This window comes from Haliotis asinina, chromosome 11 (genome assembly GCF_037392515.1).
Source record: "Haliotis asinina isolate JCU_RB_2024 chromosome 11, JCU_Hal_asi_v2, whole genome shotgun sequence".
Lineage (NCBI taxonomy): Eukaryota > Metazoa > Mollusca > Gastropoda > Lepetellida > Haliotidae > Haliotis > Haliotis asinina.
Genome location: NC_090290.1, coordinates 14,015,336 through 14,034,979, shown reverse-complemented (window position 1 = coordinate 14,034,979; position 19,644 = coordinate 14,015,336). Strand labels below are relative to the sequence as shown.

The following is a 19,644-nucleotide window of genomic DNA, read 5'->3' as shown; positions in this document are numbered from 1 at the left end:
TGTAGTGAGTGAAATAACATTTAACATTCAAAGACTCAAAATGTAAACGATAAGAATCATTACTAAAGAGAGAATCAATTATGTGTTGTTTGAACGAACTTTGGAAATATTAAATCGCAAGTTTCTCACAAAAGCTGTTTCATACATTACCATCGTCAAATTGCATTCGTTTGTGTACCTATTGCTTCATACATACTAACTACAGCTACTTAGATTTTGTTTGGATTTGTGAAAGAACAGCCATAGTACACAGAATATTAAACACAGTCGCAAAAATTAATCTTCTGAGTGTTGCAAATCGTTGCAAAATATCTGCTCCGGCTATTAGTTTTTTTCCAAAAAAATGCACGAACCGGTTTCGTTCGGGAAATATAATTATGGTAGTTAGACGCAATTACGTTGTCTAGAAAGTACTGTTTCATTCAAAAGTGGCCGAACCACTGCCTCTTAATTTTTGTGCATGGGCAGACAGACCGGGGATCTCGTCACATCGCTAAGCAAGCGGAACGATACATTTGTTAGAGGTAGAAATCATATAGTTCGCTTCGAACTCGTAAAAAGGGCTTGTAATAAGTAGTGGCACTGCTTTAAAAGAATTCATTTCCGATTTTAGTCAAGCTTAATCAAAACACCGGATACCGTCAATTAGTACGTGTAACCGCTCGCAATCCAGCTGCCTAGCAATGCTTTGCCCTGTACAAAACACTGCCTAGCACTGACGGCTCATTTCTACATGATGCCAGACCAACAGCTATTTAGAAACCGTTTAAGAAATTTTTACCCTTTTGCGAATGATGCGTTTTGCATCCAACCCTACCCCGTGCCACAAAGAAGACAAGCACAAAACCCGCTGGTGTCCCTTTCAAATTGTAAAGACTTCCAACTTTTTATTAGTTCTGACAAACGCCAGACCGACATAAGAAATGTGTCAACTACCCGGGTGGCGACCTCCGTGACCTTTCTACACAGGGTTTGCTTGTGGTATTAAAGCCCAATTAGCGTTGCCGTTCCACCAAACAAACAGCCACCAACGTTAAACACTTCGTATGGAAGTTCGGCCTATAATAAAGCCACGTATTTCATTAAGTTTTCTTTCGGTTCCGAGTTAAAGCGGTTTAAGACAAGGGGCAAATTTACTGCCTGACGCCTGATCCCTATGTACTTGTGTTAGGAGCGCGACCGTTCGTCAAACGCTGCTTCCGTAACTTACGCGTAATTTGAGTCACGTGCTTACGGTCAGAGAAGCCGAGATTAAAATGGCTCGGAAAAGACGAAACGGCGATTACGTCCACGTGCCGAGAAGAATGGCTGTCCTAAACGCTCCATGCATCGAACTCTCCGCAGATTAAAACTCAAGGTTTTCGTATTGTTTCTAAAGACTAGGGAAACATATTCTATTCCGACACGTCTGATGTTTTATTTGTGCTCGACGCTCAGAATACAGCGGATTGTTGGACAAAGCATTAAAAAGAAAAAAATATTGCCTGAGGTTCCCAATTATGCCGATCGACGCAGAATGACATAAAATCGGCTCCAGAAACGTCATGGAAGGTTTGGGATGCTGTCGAAATGCAAATCAACGCACTCACGATTTGAACCTAAATGTGCGCGCACATCCGTATACAATGTCTTGCATTAGAAGCAATGTTGAACTGTTCGCTTGGTCTTCTTGGATAGTTCACCTTACGCAGCACGAGGCGGAACACCTACCCCCGATATCCCGTGGGGCGGTGGTTGGCGAGGAACATTGTGCAGTCATGTCAGTCTGTAAAAACCCGTGCACTAATTCTAGATATACATAAAACGGCTGTAGAGCATACTGAAGCAGGAAAATTCAGTATTCACATTACGCACAAATAACTATCAAAATAATCTGGAATTCTATTAGCAAAACAGTAAAGTGCTGCAATAAGTGAGTTTACTTTATACCTCCGCTTGCAAAACACCATGTCTAGTCTTGAAGAATAGTGACTTTTTTATGAATATATAACATCTTTATTCTGTGTAGGCGACGTTTCCGTGTAGATTCTAATGTCGTTATTCGCCAATACAGAATTAAGAGGTTATATACCCATACAAATAATCCATTTACTCAGTTTCTGCAATGGCAATCAAAGAAGTCACGTTTAGTCTTTCCCAACACAGTACATTCCATCTAGATATATGATAAATTTCTGTTTACTATAGCTGAGACTTACGGAAAGCGAGTTCATTACTCCTTTTTTTGAAACAACGACTGGAAATGTTAATTTTTATAAAGTAGTCTCTAACAATGGCAATATTTCTAAAAATTACAATAAATTTGAGTGACAAAACTAGTATGTGTTCGACTTGTATGGTGTAGGAGACATCTTGAGTCACCAGTCGCCCATTCGCTGTTGAAACAATGACGTAATTAATAACCAATCAGCCTGCAGGTGCGATGAGGACCGACACCAGTTTATTACTTGAGCAATGCACGTGCAGAAACACGTGTTGCACGTGCGATAGCACCGTCTAACCACTAGCCAAATACGAAGTAAATAAGTTTGATTAACGCGAATCATTTTTCGGATGTATTTTATCTGTAACCATAAAATTCCCTTTAGTTTGTTAAGTCATTAGATATTTCAGTTTCTCTTATGTCAATTTACACATGAATTCGACACGCTGAGCAATGATCTTGATTTATCACTTCTGTGATGTCGGACAATGAAGTTATGTTTAATATCTGACCGCAAAATAATAACTTTTATGCGTCTCTTTACGCAGACTTGCTATTCTTGTTGACTCACCTGGCCCAAGCGCCACAGAACGCCAGTGTTGGTCGTTGTTGACAATCCTCTGTCCCCGCTCAACCGTAAAATATCTGCATCTTCGACTCCAAAACCCATTGAAGCACGTATATGTAATTATGCATGGGTCATCACCCTGATAATCTGCGTGAAGGTTTCTTCTAAAGACCCAAGCAATTTTTGACTGCGATCGCTTCAAACGAACACTAAGGTCAATTGTGGAAATTGTTAGACTTGGTGTCGGTCTTTATTTTGACTGCACATTTGTCAGTTTGATGCCCTGCGCTAGCCACAAGTGGAGTAGGGGCGTGTATGCAAGCTGCCTGACCACAAGAAAAATAGGCCAGTGTACAAATCTGTTTCTGTGTTCATTGTGGCTCTGTGTATACAACGCTACCCTTTCATTTGCATTTGCTATTGCTCCGTCCGTCGAAGCCCGTCAGGCTTTTCTTTATCTTCATTTCGTTTTTGTAATACTTCCTCTTTCATACACTGTGTCTAGTTTTGCTCCATTATTTCATTCATTTTTCTTGATACTGGTCGTTTTCATGCAAATCTTCATCTCACAGCATCTGATAATGTGTTATTTTGCTTTCGCTTGTTGCCTTAGCAACACAGAAGCTCAATTTCATAGTGCCCCAACGTTACCTCCATACAGTATATTGTAAAACGATATATTAATGTCAGTGTTTATACGAACGTGATTGATGTTAAAATCTGTATTATTTCACACGTCAGCTAGTGACCTGAATCGCTCGGATGTCTCCTATAAAGAAGATTCCTCCATAGGGGCTCCAGCGACTGCAAGCGCCTTCGGGTAACCCACATCTTCGTGAATGAAAAGTTCTAGTACTTGAAGCGCTTCAGGCAAGTCGTCATGGATCGGTTATCTCCCTTTGTCTCCCTGACAATGAAGTCGGAATGCCCGTATGTGCATGTGACCGCATTTCAATTACAGTTTTTGAAGGGTGGAATACAATTATTCAGTTTATAAATCCGAGCCTGTGACATCCCCGCTTTAAACGTTCCGCCGCAATGATTACCTGAAATATGTTTCGGAGGTTTAATTACGTAGTATTTTTTATTATTGTTCTGTCTTTGTAATTTCTTTGATAAATTCTGATAAACCTGCCCTTTGATAAATGGCGAACATTGATAATGACGTGACGCTGTGTAAAAAGAGCTCACAATGACCACATGGAAAGAAAAAACGCAGAACATCAAATGGCCAAAAAGCGGATGTGCATGCTGTTAAATACATTTGCCTGCCACGGTAGTGTCCATAGTTTTCCTATAATGGCTGGTGTGTTCCATTCAATGAGTTGAGAACATTAGAACATATAGTTCCGGTGAGCTGACAGTTCTATAAAACGCAAGCGAGGGAGAGACGAACCTTGTCGGAACCCTGACAGCAATGTTTAACAAGAGTCTATACAGTGTGTCGGTCACGGGTAGTTTCAGTCAGGTGTAATTAAGGCAGAAAGCTTGACGTTTTCGTGACTCATTCCCCTGATGAATTAAAGCAAACTCTTTCCTTACGCATTGGTATTGACACGCTATCAATAATTTTGCAATTATACTTATAAATGGCTCATTTGAATCGCGAACTTTATGACGTCTTACAAACTTGCACCTACAATGTTAGAACAAGCGTATCGTGACACCTTTTGTATCGCGAAGAGCAGAATTTGTTCAGCATGCAGGACTGAGGCCCAAATCATGCAAGTGCAAATGCACGTACAATCAGAGGGAATACACTGTGTACATAAATGCTTAAGTTCGCAACACTCACACACGCGCGCGCACACGCACACGCACGCACATTAGACAATCCTTTATAACCTATTCAATGTCTAACGGTTATTGTAGTCACATTCATTTGTTTTGTCAGATTGTGCAAGCCAGAATTTACATAGCATCTAGGGTTGTGGTCATTCTGGCTACCGTAAAACAATCTGTTAAAACACCCACTGATTTTGTTTTTAAAAAAACAGCGCTGTGGAGTCAAACAGTCAACTATACACCATACACGTCAACCACAGGACGAGTCGGTATTTATGAATCATTATCAAATAGTGTTGACACCAGCTGTTCGTAAAATGATGCAGTCACCGTTAGTGTTGACACGAGATGTTCATGAAATGATGCATTCACTGCCAGTATTGACACGATATGTTCGTTAAATGATTCATTCACCGTTAGTGTTGACATGTGATGTTCATGAAATGATGCATTCACTGTTAGTTTTGACACCAAGTGCTCGGGAAATGATGCATGCACCGTTAGTGTTGACACGAAACATTTTTGAAATGATGCATTCATCGTTAGTGTTGACACGTGATGTTCATGAAATGATGCATTCACTGTTAGTGTTGACAATAAGTGTTCGTGAAATGATCCATTCACCACTAGTGATGACACGAGATGTTCGTAAAATAATGCATTCACCGTTAGTGTTGACACGAAACGTTCTTGAAATGATGCATTCACAGTTAGTGGTGACACGAGATGTTCGTAAAATAATGCATTCACCGTTAGTGTTGACACGAAACGTTCTTGAAATGATGCATTCACAGTTAGTGTTGACACGATATGTTCGTCAAATAATGCATTCAGTGTTAGTGTGGACCACAAGTGTTCCTTAAATTATGCATTCACCGTTCGTGTTGACATCAGCTGTAGATATCTTGCCGCATTTTATAGACTTTTTTGGATATATTTGCTTCGGGTTCGACAGACTACCATGGCAGATGCTACAAGGTAATTCAATTGTTCACTTAAAACAAGAGCTCATATGGTATAAATCAGAACAGGGCACAGCCAAAGAGTGATGGTAAAAATACTCAAAATAATTTGTTCACATCTTTCTGCAAAGTTGTATCGAAACTTCCCAAAGTTACAAAATATGATTCTCGAAACATGTTTTCATGTGGTGTAATGTGCTTTTTCCTTTAACCCACATAATCCGACAAATACGGTTCAGCTCGGAAACATGCATGAATATAAAATATACATGAAAAAACGTTTGAAAACGCATTAATAGAACCATTAATAAAACCATTAATGTGTCATGAACGAACTCGACTGATTGTTTATCTGGCGTCCAATGTTCATTATAGAGTAAACATTCTAAAAATACGCTGGGCCTTGGATTAACAAAAGTCAACTGTAGCGGCAACAGCTCATAACAGAATTCGTTTTTAAAGAACGAAAAACATAAACATGCAACGAACCATGGAGAATGTCGTAATTAAAAGGCCCCCAAATCATGACGGTAAAACTCCACAATGATCAAGCTGACTGATTGGATTCGATGAACACATAAACTCCGTTGATTTTTAATAATGCGCGTGGTAACATATTTTGTATTGATGTATACCTCGCAGTGTCACATTTGGTTGGCCGGGCCGAGTGAAAATACCGTATTCACTCAGGGAAAGCATCGTCCGTCGAAGCCCGTCAGGCTTTACTTTATCTTCATTTCGTTTTTATAATACTTCCTCTTTCATACTATGTGGCTAGTTTTGCTCCATTGTTTTATTCATGTTTCTTGATACTGGTCGTTTTCATGCAAATCCTTTCATGCACTCCCTTTTGACAGCTGACTGTATTTTTTAATATGATGGCGATACCGTTAGCTTCACATCGCCCTCTTTGTGACTTGACATATGGCCTCTCTATAGCCGGGATATCGCTGAGTGCGGCGTAAAACTAAACTCACTCACTCTCTCAATTGACATATGTAGCATACTACTCTGTGTTGACGCATAAACATAAGAAAACACATGGGACCACCTTCACACCGCTGGCAGCGCTGTACGACAATACTGAAGTCAGATATATGGAAACATCGTCCAGGACACATAAGGCAGGGAATACTACTATATGCGAAAAAATTGAAATAGTAATAATACCATAGAGTAAATGATGTTCTGAGCCTCCCACACACATTCGCTGATTCGGACTGGGGGTCCTGTCCCTGTTGTCCATGCCCCGTCCATCCGTCAGTGACAACTGTATGTCCTTAAATGTTTTCTTGGAGCGAGAGAACTAAACCTATAATGCATTTGTAGCTGTTTCACTTCGGTAAATAATGATATGCCGATTTGAGCATTCATCATTATATTCACATTGTTTCCTAAACATTATCGGTGGTGATATTAGTAGTAGTAGTAGTAGAAGCAGTAGTAGGGGTAGTAGCAGGAGGAGGTGTAATAGTAGTAGTGGTAGTGGTAGCAGTAGTACTTGTATTAGTGGTAGTAGTAGTAGTAGTGGTGGTGGTGGTGGTGGCAGTAGTAGTAGTAGTAGTAGTAGTAGTAGTAGTAGTAGTAGTAGTAGTGGTGTGGTGGTGGTGGTAGTAGTAGTAGTAGTAGTAGTAGTAGTAGTAGTAGTAGTAGTAGTAGTAGTAGTAGTAGTAGTAGTAGTAGTAGTAGTAGTAGTAGTAGTAGTAGTAGTAGTAGTAGTAGTAGTAGTAGTAGTAGTAGTAGTAGTACCACCACCACCACCATCATCATACCAGTTGTCTTGTCACAGACGTCATAGCAAACGTTTAGTTTTGTCTCCCGTTGCAAAATAACAGTTGTTCAGCCTGGTTTATTAGGGGGGGTGCGGTACTGTACATACAGTTAGCAATCGATCTCATTTGAATTTAAGAATTCCGGCTGTCGCACGCAGATCAAGCTGACGTCACATATCGAAGCAACAGCTGTCTGCCATTGTTTTGATGTGTCCGCAGATCGACTGGCCTGCTACCGCCATACCGCTGTCTAGACAACACACTCTTGATTCAGCCTAGCCTGTTTATGGTTATTCAGTCCACTCTAACTTCATACTAATCGAAATTGTTGGAAAACCAGAGTCACTCTGAATCAGATACAGACATATCTGCGTTCGGTGTTGTACTGCACAGGCCCGGGTACAAATTACACTTGTCTTCTTATACGGGCCCGGGTACATATATCTACTTGTCTTCTTCCACGGACCAGGGTGCAGGTATACCGTTGCCTTCTTCCACGGGCCTGAGTATACATATACACTTGTATAGATATATATACTTGTCTTCTTCCACGGGCCTGAATATACATATACACTTGTATAGATATATATACTTGTCTTCTTCCAAGGGACTGAGTATACATATACACTTGTATAGATATATATACTTGTCTTCTTCCACGGGCCTGAATATACATATACACTTGTATAGATATATATACTTGTCTTCTTCCACGGGACTGAGTATACATATACACTTGTATAGATATATATACTTGTCTTCTTCCACGGGTCTGGATACATAGTACTACTTGTTTTCTTCCACGGTACAGGGTACATATATATACTTGTCTGTTTCCACGGGACAGGGTACAGAGCTACTTGTCTTCCTCCACGGGCCTTGCTACAGACATATACTTGTCTTCTTCCACGAGCCTGCGCACCGTGCACTTCTCTTCTTCAGCGGGCCTTGCTACAGATTTACACTCGTCTTCTTCCAAGAGCCTGGGCACAGTACATTTGTCTTCTTCCACGAGCTCGGGTACAAATACTTCTACTAATGTAAGATTTACTTCTACTAAAACAATCGCAGTTACTCCGTTTACTTCAAATAATGCAATATTTACTTCTACTTAAACAACATTTACTTCTGTTAAGGCAATATTTACTTCTGCCGATGGAATAATTACTTCTATTTACTTCTACAAGTGCAATATTTAATTCTATTTCCTTCATCTTCTATATACTAAAGCAATATTTATCTTTAGTACCACTAAACCAATCATTATTACTTCATTCACTTCAAATACTGGTTTAATTTGACCAGTAACTCATAAAAACGTTACTAACACTTCATGACTTCTTCTACTGCTATATTTAGTTCTACCAACAACATCAATTTCTACCAGTACAATTTCCTTCTGTAATAACATTAAGCTCTAATTTTTCAAAGATTTGTACCGTTTAAGAAAGCAATGCCAATTGAGAACACAATGCCGTTTGGACTCCACTGCCTTTGTGCGCTGGCGATTAGGTGTCTGACCCAGAGAGTGTGGGTTCGATTCCGGTCTGGGACCCAACCCAATAAACACTTCAATCACTTGAATACTAGTGATACTCCCTCGCCATCACTTTTCGTATATGTTGAGTTAGTTTCTACTCAGCACGCAGCTCGGTCAGAAGGACCTCTTTACCCAAACGCGAGTGAATTAGTTTGGACTAACTAACCTAAAAACGTCACTTTACAACAAAAGTTCCATTTAAAAAGTTGGAATTGTGTTAAGTCAACTGGACGTCCTCCGAGGCGTATATAGACGGATATATCACCTACAGAACAACTAGATTATTATCCGCGCTCCAATGTTCGGGACCAATCATAATGAGTAATTGCCTGTTGCGGGGAATTAACTAAACGTGTTGTTTTTACACGCGGATTCAACGTGGAAATAGAGGCAATTGTTCTGTGTAGGGAATGTGTAAACTCCGCACTTGGAGAGGTCGCCACAACCTGTTGCCGCCCAGGTTCAACACTAATTAGGCCTCCCCCGGGAACAAGCAGCCCTAATAAACAAAGCCGCTGGAGGGGAGATGGAGAGGAGTGGGGGAGGGCGTGGCAGAGCTGGAGGCAGGAGACATGGGCTGATGGGTTCGTCGGGGCGTTAACACTTCTCTGTAGATGCAGTTGTAGCCGAGTTGCTGCCGTAGTAGTACATCTGCACTATCAGGGGAGACAACCACGTCTCCGCCGCATCAATTGGTTTCAGTTGTATTGGGTTCAGCATGATGGCGCTAGTCGGAATTGTACAGTCCAGTCTGCTTCAGACTTTTATCTGGAACTATTGCATCTACAATTACATCTACATCTGCTTGTACACCGACACCTACTATTTCTTCTGCATCTAGTACATTTACATGTACTGTTACATCTACCACGACATCTACTTCTGCTGCCTCCCCTACATCTACCACGACATTTACTTCTGCTGCCTCCTCTACATCTACTGTCACATTTACTTCTACTACTTCCTCTACATCTACCACGACATTTACTTCTGCTGCCTCCTCTACATCTACTGTCACATTTACTTCTGCTGCCTCCTCTACATCTACTGTCACATTTACTTCTACTACTTCCTCTACATCTACCACGACATCTACTTCTGCTGCCTCCCCTACATCTACCACGACATCTACTTCTACTTCTTCCTCTACATCTACTGTCACATTTACTTCTACTACTTCCTCTACATCTACCACGACATTTACTTCTACTGCCTCCTCTACATCTACTGTCACATTTACATCTACTACTTCCTCTACATCTACCACGACATTTACTTCTACTGCCTCCTCTACATCTACTGTCACATTTACTTCTACTGCCTCCTCTACATCTACTGTCACATTTACTTCTACTACCTCCTCTACATCTACCACGACATTTTACATCTACAGCTTCCTCTACATCTACCACGACATTTACTTCTGCTGCCTCCTCTACATGTACCACGACATTTACTTCTGCTGCCTCCTCTACTACATCTACTGTCACATTTACTTCTGCTGCCTCCTCTACATCTACTGTCACATTTACTTCTACTACTTCCTCTACATGTACCACGACATTTACTTCTACTGCCTCCTCTACATCTACTGTCACATTTACTTCTGCTGCCTCCTCTACTACATCTACTGTCACATTTACTTCTACTACCTCCTCTACATCTACTGTCATATTTACTTCTGCTGCCTCCTCTACATGTACCACGACATTTACTTCTGCTGCCTCCTCTACTACATCTACTGTCACATTTACTTCTGCTGCCTCCTCTACATCTACTGTCACATTTACTTCTACTACTTCCTCTACATCTACCACAACATTTACTTCTGCTGCCTCCTCTACATGTACCACGACATTTACTTCTGCTGCCTCCTCTACTACATCTACTGTCACATTTACTTCTGCTGCCTCCTCTACATCTACTGTCACATTTACTTCTACTACTTCCTCTACATCTACCACAACATTTACTTCTACTTCTTCCTCTACATCTACTGTCACATTTACTTCTGCTGCCTCCCCTACATCTACCACGACATTTACTTCTGCTGCCTCCTCTACATCTACCACGACATTTACTTCTGCTGCCTCCTCTACATCTACCACGACATTTACTTCTGCTGCTTCCTCTACATCTACCACGACATCTACTTCTACTACCTCCCCTACATCTACTGTCACACTTAGTTCTACTAATTCCTCTACCCACTACTTCCTCGACATCTACTGTGACATTTACTTCTACTACTTCCTCTACATCTACTACGACATTTACTTCTACAGCTTCCTCTACATCTACTACGAAAATTACTTCTGCATATACCATATTTACATTAACTTCTCCATCTACATTTACATCTACCACGACATTTACTACTACTTCTGCATCTACTGCATTTACATCTACCACAACATTTATTACTACTTCTGCATCTACTGCATTTACATCTACCACGACATTTACTACTACTTCTGCATCTACTACATTTACATCTACCACGACATTCACTACTACTTCTGCATCTACTGCATTTACATCTACCACGACATTCACTACTACTTCTGCATCTACTACATTTACATCTACCACGACATTCACTACTACTTCTGCATCTACTACATTTACATCTACCACGACATTTACTACTACTTCTGCATCTACTACATTTACATCTACCACGACATTTACTACCACTTCTGCATCTACTGCATTTACATCTACCACGACATTCACTACTACTTCTGCATCTACTACATTTACATCTACCACGACATTTACTACCACTTCTGCATCTACTACATTTACATCTACCACGACATTCACTACTACTTCTGCATCTACTGCATTTACATCTACCACGACATTTACTACTACTTCTGCATCTACTGCATTTACATCTACCACGACATTTACTACTACTTCTGCATCTACTACATTTACATCTACCACGACATTTACTACCACTTCTTCATCTACTACATTTACATCTACCACGACATTTACTACCACTTCTGCATCTACTACATTTACATCTACCACGACATTTACTACTACTTCTGCATCTATTACATTAACATCTACCACGACATTTACTACTACTTCTGCATCTACTGCATTTACATCTACCACGACATTTACTACTACTTCTGCATCTACTACATTTACATCTACCACGACAATTACTACCACTTCTGCATCTACTACATTTACATCTACCACGACATTTACTACTACTACTGCATCTACTGCATTTACATCTACCACGACATTTACTACTACTTCTGCATCTACTACATTTACATCTACCACGACATTTACTACCACTTCTGCATCTACTACATTTACATCTACCACGACATTTACTACTACTTCTGCATCTACTACATTTACATCTACCACGACATTTACTACTACTTCTGCATCTACTACATTTACATTTACCACGACATTTACTACTACTTCTGCATCTACATTTACATCTACCACGACATTTACTACTACTTCTGCATCTACTACATTTACATCTACCACGACATTTACTACCACTTCTGCATCTACTACATTTACATCTACCACGACATTTACTACTACTTCTGCATCTACTACATTTACATCTACCACGACATTAACTACTACTTCTGCATCTACTACATTTACATCTACCACGACATTTACTACTACTTCTGCATCTACTACATTTACATCTACCACGACATTTACTACTACTTCTGCATCTACTGCATTTACATCTACCACGACATTTACTACTACTTCTGCATCTACTACATTTACATCTACCACGACATTTACTACCACTTCTGCATCTACTACATTTACATCTACCACGACATTTACTACTACTTCTGCATCTACTGCATTTACATCTACCACGACATTTACTACTACTTCTGCATCTACTACATTTACATCTACCACGACATTTACTACTACTTCTGCATCTACATTTACATCTACCACGACATTTACTACTACTTCTGCATCTACTACATTTACATCTACCACGACATTTACTACCACTTCTGCATCTACTACATTTACATCTACCACGACATTTACTACTACTTCTGCATCTACTGCATTTACATCTACCACGACATTTACTACTACTTCTGCATCTACTACATTTACATATACCACGACATTTACTACTACTTCTGCATCTACTACATTTACATCTACCACGACATTTACTACTACTACTGCATCTACTACATTTACATTTACCACGACATTTACTACTACTTCTGCATCTACTACATTTACATCTACCACGACATTTACTACTACTTCTGCATCTACTGCATTTACATCTACCACGATATTTACTACTACTTCTGCATCTACTACATTTACATCTACCACGACATTTACTACTACTTCTGCATCTACTGCATTTACATCTACCACGACATTTACTACTACTTCTGCATCTACTACATTTACATCTACCACGACATTTACTACTACTACTGCATCTACTGCATTTACATCTACCACGACATTTACTACTACTACTGCATCTACTGCATTTACATCTACCACGACATTTACTACTACTTCTGCATCTACTACATTTACATTTACCACGACATTTACTACTACTACTGCATCTACTACATTTACATCTACTACGACATTTACTACTACTTCTGCATCTACTGCATTTACATCTACCACGACATTTACTACTACTACTGCATCTACTACATTTACATTTACCACGACATTTACTACTACTTCTGCATCTACTACATTTACATCTACCACGACATTTACTACTACTACTGCATCTACTACATTTACATTTACCACGACATTTACTACTACTTCTGCATCTACTGCATTTACATCTACCACGACATTTACTACTACTACTGCATCTACTACATTTACATCTACTACGACATTTACTACTACTTCTGCATCTACTGCATTTACATCTACCACGACATTTACTACTACTACTGCATCTACTACATTTACATTTACCACGACATTTACTACCACTTCTGCATCTACTACATTTACATCTACTACGACATTTACTACTACTACTGCATCTACTACATTTACATCTACCACGACATTTACTACCACTTCTGCATCTACTACATTTACATCTACTACAACATTTACTACTACTTCTGCATCTACTGCATTTACATCTACCACGACATTTACTACTACTTCTGCATCTACTGCATTTACATCTACCACGACATTTACTACTACTACTGCATCTACTACATTTACATTTACCACGACATTCACTACCACTTCTGCATCTACTACATTTACATCTACCACGACATTTACTACTACTTCTGCATCTACTACATTTACATCTACCACGACATTTACTACTACTTCTGCATCTACTACATTTACATCTACCACGACATTTACTACTACTACTGCATCTACTACATTTACATCTACCACGACATTTACTACTACTTCTGCATCTACTACATTTACATCTACCACGACATTTACTACTACTTCTGCATCTACTACATTTACATCTACCACGACATTCACTACTACTTCTGCATCTACTACATGTACATCTACCACGACATTTACTACTACTTCTGCATCTACTACATTTACATTTACCACGACATTTACTACTACTACTGCATCTACTACATTTACATCTACCACGACATTTACTACTACTTCTGCATCTACTACATTTACATCTACCACGACATTCACTACTACTACTGCATCTACTACATTTACATCTACTACGACATTTACTACTACTTCTGCATCTACTGCATTTACATCTACCACGACATTCACTACTACTTCTGCATCTACTGCATTTACATCTACCACGACATTTACTACTACTTCTGCATCTACTACATTTACATCTACCACGACATTTACTACTACTTCTGCATCTACTACATTTACATCTACCACGACATTTACTACTACTTCTGCATCTACTACATTTACATCTACCACGACATTTACTACTACTTCTGCATCTACTACATTTACATCTACCACGACATTTACTACTACTACTGCATCTACTACATTTACATCTACCACGACATTTACTACTACTACTGCATCTACTACATTTACATCTACCACGACATTTACTACTACTTCTGCATCTACTGCATTTACATCTACCACGACATTTACTACTACTACTGCATCTACTGCATTTACATCTACCACGACATTTACTACTACTACTGCATCTACTACATTTACATCTACCACGACATTTACTACTACTTCTGCATCTATTACATTTACATCTACCACGACATTTACTACTACTACTGCATCTACTACATTTACATCTACCACGATATTTACTACTACTTCTGCATCTACTACATTTACATCTACCACGACATTTACTACTACTTCTGCATCTACTGCATTTACATCTACCACGACATTTACTACTACTTCTGCATCTACTACATTTACATCTACCACGACATTTACTACTACTACTGCATCTACTACATTTACATCTACCACGACATTTACTACTACTTCTGCATCTATTACATTTACATCTACCACGACATTTACTACTACTTCTGCATCTACTACATTTACATCTACCACGACATTTACTACTACTTCTGCATCTACTACATTTACATCTACCACGACATTTACTACTACTTCTGCATCTACTACATTTACATCTACCACGACATTTACTACTACTACTGCATCTACTACATTTACATCTACCACGACATTTACTACTACTTCTGCATCTACTACATTTACATCTACCACAACATTTACTACTACTTCTGCATCTACTACATTTACATCTACCACGACATTTACTACCACTTCTGCATCTACTACATTTACATCTACCACGACATTTACAACTACTTCTGCATCTACTACATTTACATCTACCACGACATTTACAACCACTTCTGCATCTACTACATTTACATTTACCACGACATTTACTACTACTTCTGCATCTACATTTACATCTACCACGACATTTACTACTACTTCTGCATCTACTACATTTACATCTACCACGACATTTACTACTACTTCTGCATCTACTACATTTACATCTACCACGACATTTACTACCACTTCTGCATCTACTACATTTACATCTACCACGACATTTACTACTACTTCTGCATCGACATTTACATCTACCACGACATTTACTACTACTTCTGCATCTACTACATTTACATCTACCACGACATTTACTACCACTTCTGCATCTACTACATTTACATCTACCACGACATTTACTACTACTTCTGCATCTACTGCATTTACATCTACCACGACATTTACTACTACTTCTGCATCTACTACATTTACATATACCACGACATTTACTACTACTTCTGCATCTACTACATTTACATCTACCACGACATTTACTACTACTACTGCATCTACTACATTTACATTTACCACGACATTTACTACTACTTCTGCATCTACTACATTTACATCTACCACGACATTTACTACTACTTCTGCATCTACTGCATTTACATCTACCACGACATTTACTACTACTTCTGCATCTACTACATTTACATCTACCACGACATTTACTACTACTTCTGCATCTACTGCATTTACATCTACCACGACATTTACTACTACTTCTGCATCTACTACATTTACATCTACCACGACATTTACTACTACTTCTGCATCTACTACATTTACATCTACCACGACATTTACTACTACTACTGCATCTACTGCATTTACATCTACCACGACATTTACTACTACTTCTGCATCTACTACATTTACATTTACCACGACATTTACTACTACTACTGCATCTACTACATTTACATCTACTACGACATTTACTACTACTTCTGCATCTACTGCATTTACATCTACCACGACATTTACTACTACTACTGCATCTACTACATTTACATTTACCACGACATTTACTACTACTACTGCATCTACTACATTTACATCTACCACGACATTTACTACTACTACTGCATCTACTACATTTACATTTACCACGACATTTACTACTACTTCTGCATCTACTACATTTACATCTACCACGACATTCACTACTACTTCTGCATCTACTGCATTTACATCTACCACGACATTTACTACTACTTCTGCATCTACTGCATTTACATCTACCACGACATTTACTACTACTTCTGCATCTACTGCATTTACATCTACCACGACATTTACTACTACTTCTGCATCTACTACATTTACATCTACCACGACATTTACTACCACTTCTGCATCTACTACATTTACATCTACCACGACATTCACTAATACTTCTGCATCTACTACATTTACATCTACCACGACATTTACTACTACTTCTGCATCTATTACATTAACATCTACCACGACATTTACTACTACTTCTGCATCTACTACATTTACATCTACCACGACATTTACTACTACTTCTGCATCTACTACATTTACATCTACTACGACATTTACTACTACTTCTGCATCTACTACATTTACATCTACTACGACATTTACTACTACTTCTGCATCTACTACATTTACATCTACCACGACATTTACTACTACTTCTGCATCTACTACATTTACATCTACCACGACATTTACTACTACTTCTGCATCTACTGCATTTACATCTACCACGACATTTACTACTACTTCTGCATTTACATCTACCACGACATTTACTACTACTTCTACATCTACTGCATTTACATTTACCACGACATTTACTACTACTACTGCATCTACTACATTTACATCTACCACGACATTTACTACTACTTCTGCATCTACTACATTTACATCTACCACGACATTTACTACTACTTCTGCATCTACTACATTTACATCTACCACGACATTTACTACTACTACTGCATCTACTACATTTACATCTACCACGACATTTACTACTACTTCTGCATCTATTACATTTACATCTACCACGACATTTACTACTACTACTGCATCTACTACATTTACATCTACCACGATATTTACTACTACTTCTGCATCTACTACATTTACATCTACCACGACATTTACTACTACTTCTGCATCTACTGCATTTACATCTACCACGACATTTACTACTACTTCTGCATCTACTACATTTACATCTACCACGACATTTACTACTACTTCTGCATCTACTACATTTACATCTACCACGACATTTACTACCACTTCTGCATCTACTGCATTTACATCTACCACGACATTTACTACTACTTCTGCATCTACTGCATTTACATCTACCACGACATTTACTACTACTTCTGCATCTACTGCATTTACATCTACCACGACATTTACTACTACTACTGCATCTACTACATTTACATCTACCACGACATTTACTACTACTACTGCATCTACTACATTTACATCTACCACGACATTTACTACTACTTCTGCATCTATTACATTTACATCTACCACGACATTTACTACTACTTCTGCATCTACTACATTTACATCTACCACGACATTTACTACTACTTCTGCATCTACTACATTTACATCTACCACGACATTTACTACTACTTCTGCATCTACATTTACATCTACCACGACATTTACTACTACTACTGCATCTACTACATTTACATCTACCACGACATTTACTACTACTTCTGCATCTACTACATTTACATCTACCACAACATTTACTACTACTTCTGCATCTACTACATTTACATCTACCACGACATTTACTACCACTTCTGCATCTACTACATTTACATCTACCACGACATTTACTACTACTTCTGCATCTACTACATTTACATCTACCACGACATTTACAACCACTTCTGCATCTACTACATTTACATTTACCACGACATTTACTACTACTTCTGCATCTACATTTACATCTACCACGACATTTACTACTACTTCTGCATCTACTACATTTACATCTACCACGACATTTACTACTACTTCTGCATCTACTACATTTACATCTACCACGACATTTACTACCACTTCTGCATCTACTACATTTACATCTACCACGACATTTACTACTACTTCTGCATCTACTACATTTACATCTACCACGACATTTACTACTACTTCTGCATCTACTACATTTACATCTACCACGACATTTACTACTACTTCTGCATCTACTACATTTACATCTACCACGACATTTACTACTACTTCTGCATCGACATTTACATCTACCACGACATTTACTACTACTTCTGCATCTACTACATTTACATCTACCACGACATTTACTACCACTTCTGCATCTACTACATTTACATCTACCACGACATTTACTACTACTTCTGCATCTACTGCATTTACATCTACCACGACATTTACTACTACTTCTGCATCTACTACATTTACATATACCACGACATTTACTACTACTTCTGCATCTACTACATTTACATCTACCACGACATTTACTACTACTACTGCATCTACTACATTTACATTTACCACGACATTTACTACTACTTCTGCATCTACTACATTTACATCTACCACGACATTTACTACTACTTCTGCATCTACTACATTTACATCTACCACGATATTTACTACTACTTCTGCATCTACTACATTTACATCTACCACGACATTTACTACTACTTCTGCATCTACTGCATTTACATCTACCACGACATTTACTACTACTTCTGCATCTACTACATTTACATCTACCACGACATTTACTACTACTTCTGCATCTACTACATTTACATCTACCACGACATTTACTACTACTA

The 19,644-nt window shown here is 38.7% G+C and overlaps 1 protein-coding gene across 1 annotated transcript; it reads left to right on the top strand.

The window, feature by feature from the left end:
* The first annotated feature begins 10,269 nt into the window (after positions 1 to 10,269).
* Positions 10,270 to 11,019, top strand: LOC137255288 (ATP synthase subunit a-like). Its single transcript, XM_067792741.1, has one exon. The coding sequence runs from the start codon at positions 10,270 to 10,272 to the stop codon at positions 11,017 to 11,019; it is 750 nt and encodes a 249-aa protein (XP_067648842.1).
* Positions 11,020 to 19,644: the final 8,625 nt, after the last annotated feature.

Coding starts and splice junctions, on each gene's coding strand:
- LOC137255288 (XM_067792741.1), top strand. CDS start 10,270: ATGTACCACGACATTTACTTCTGCTGCCTCCTCTACTACATCTACTGT.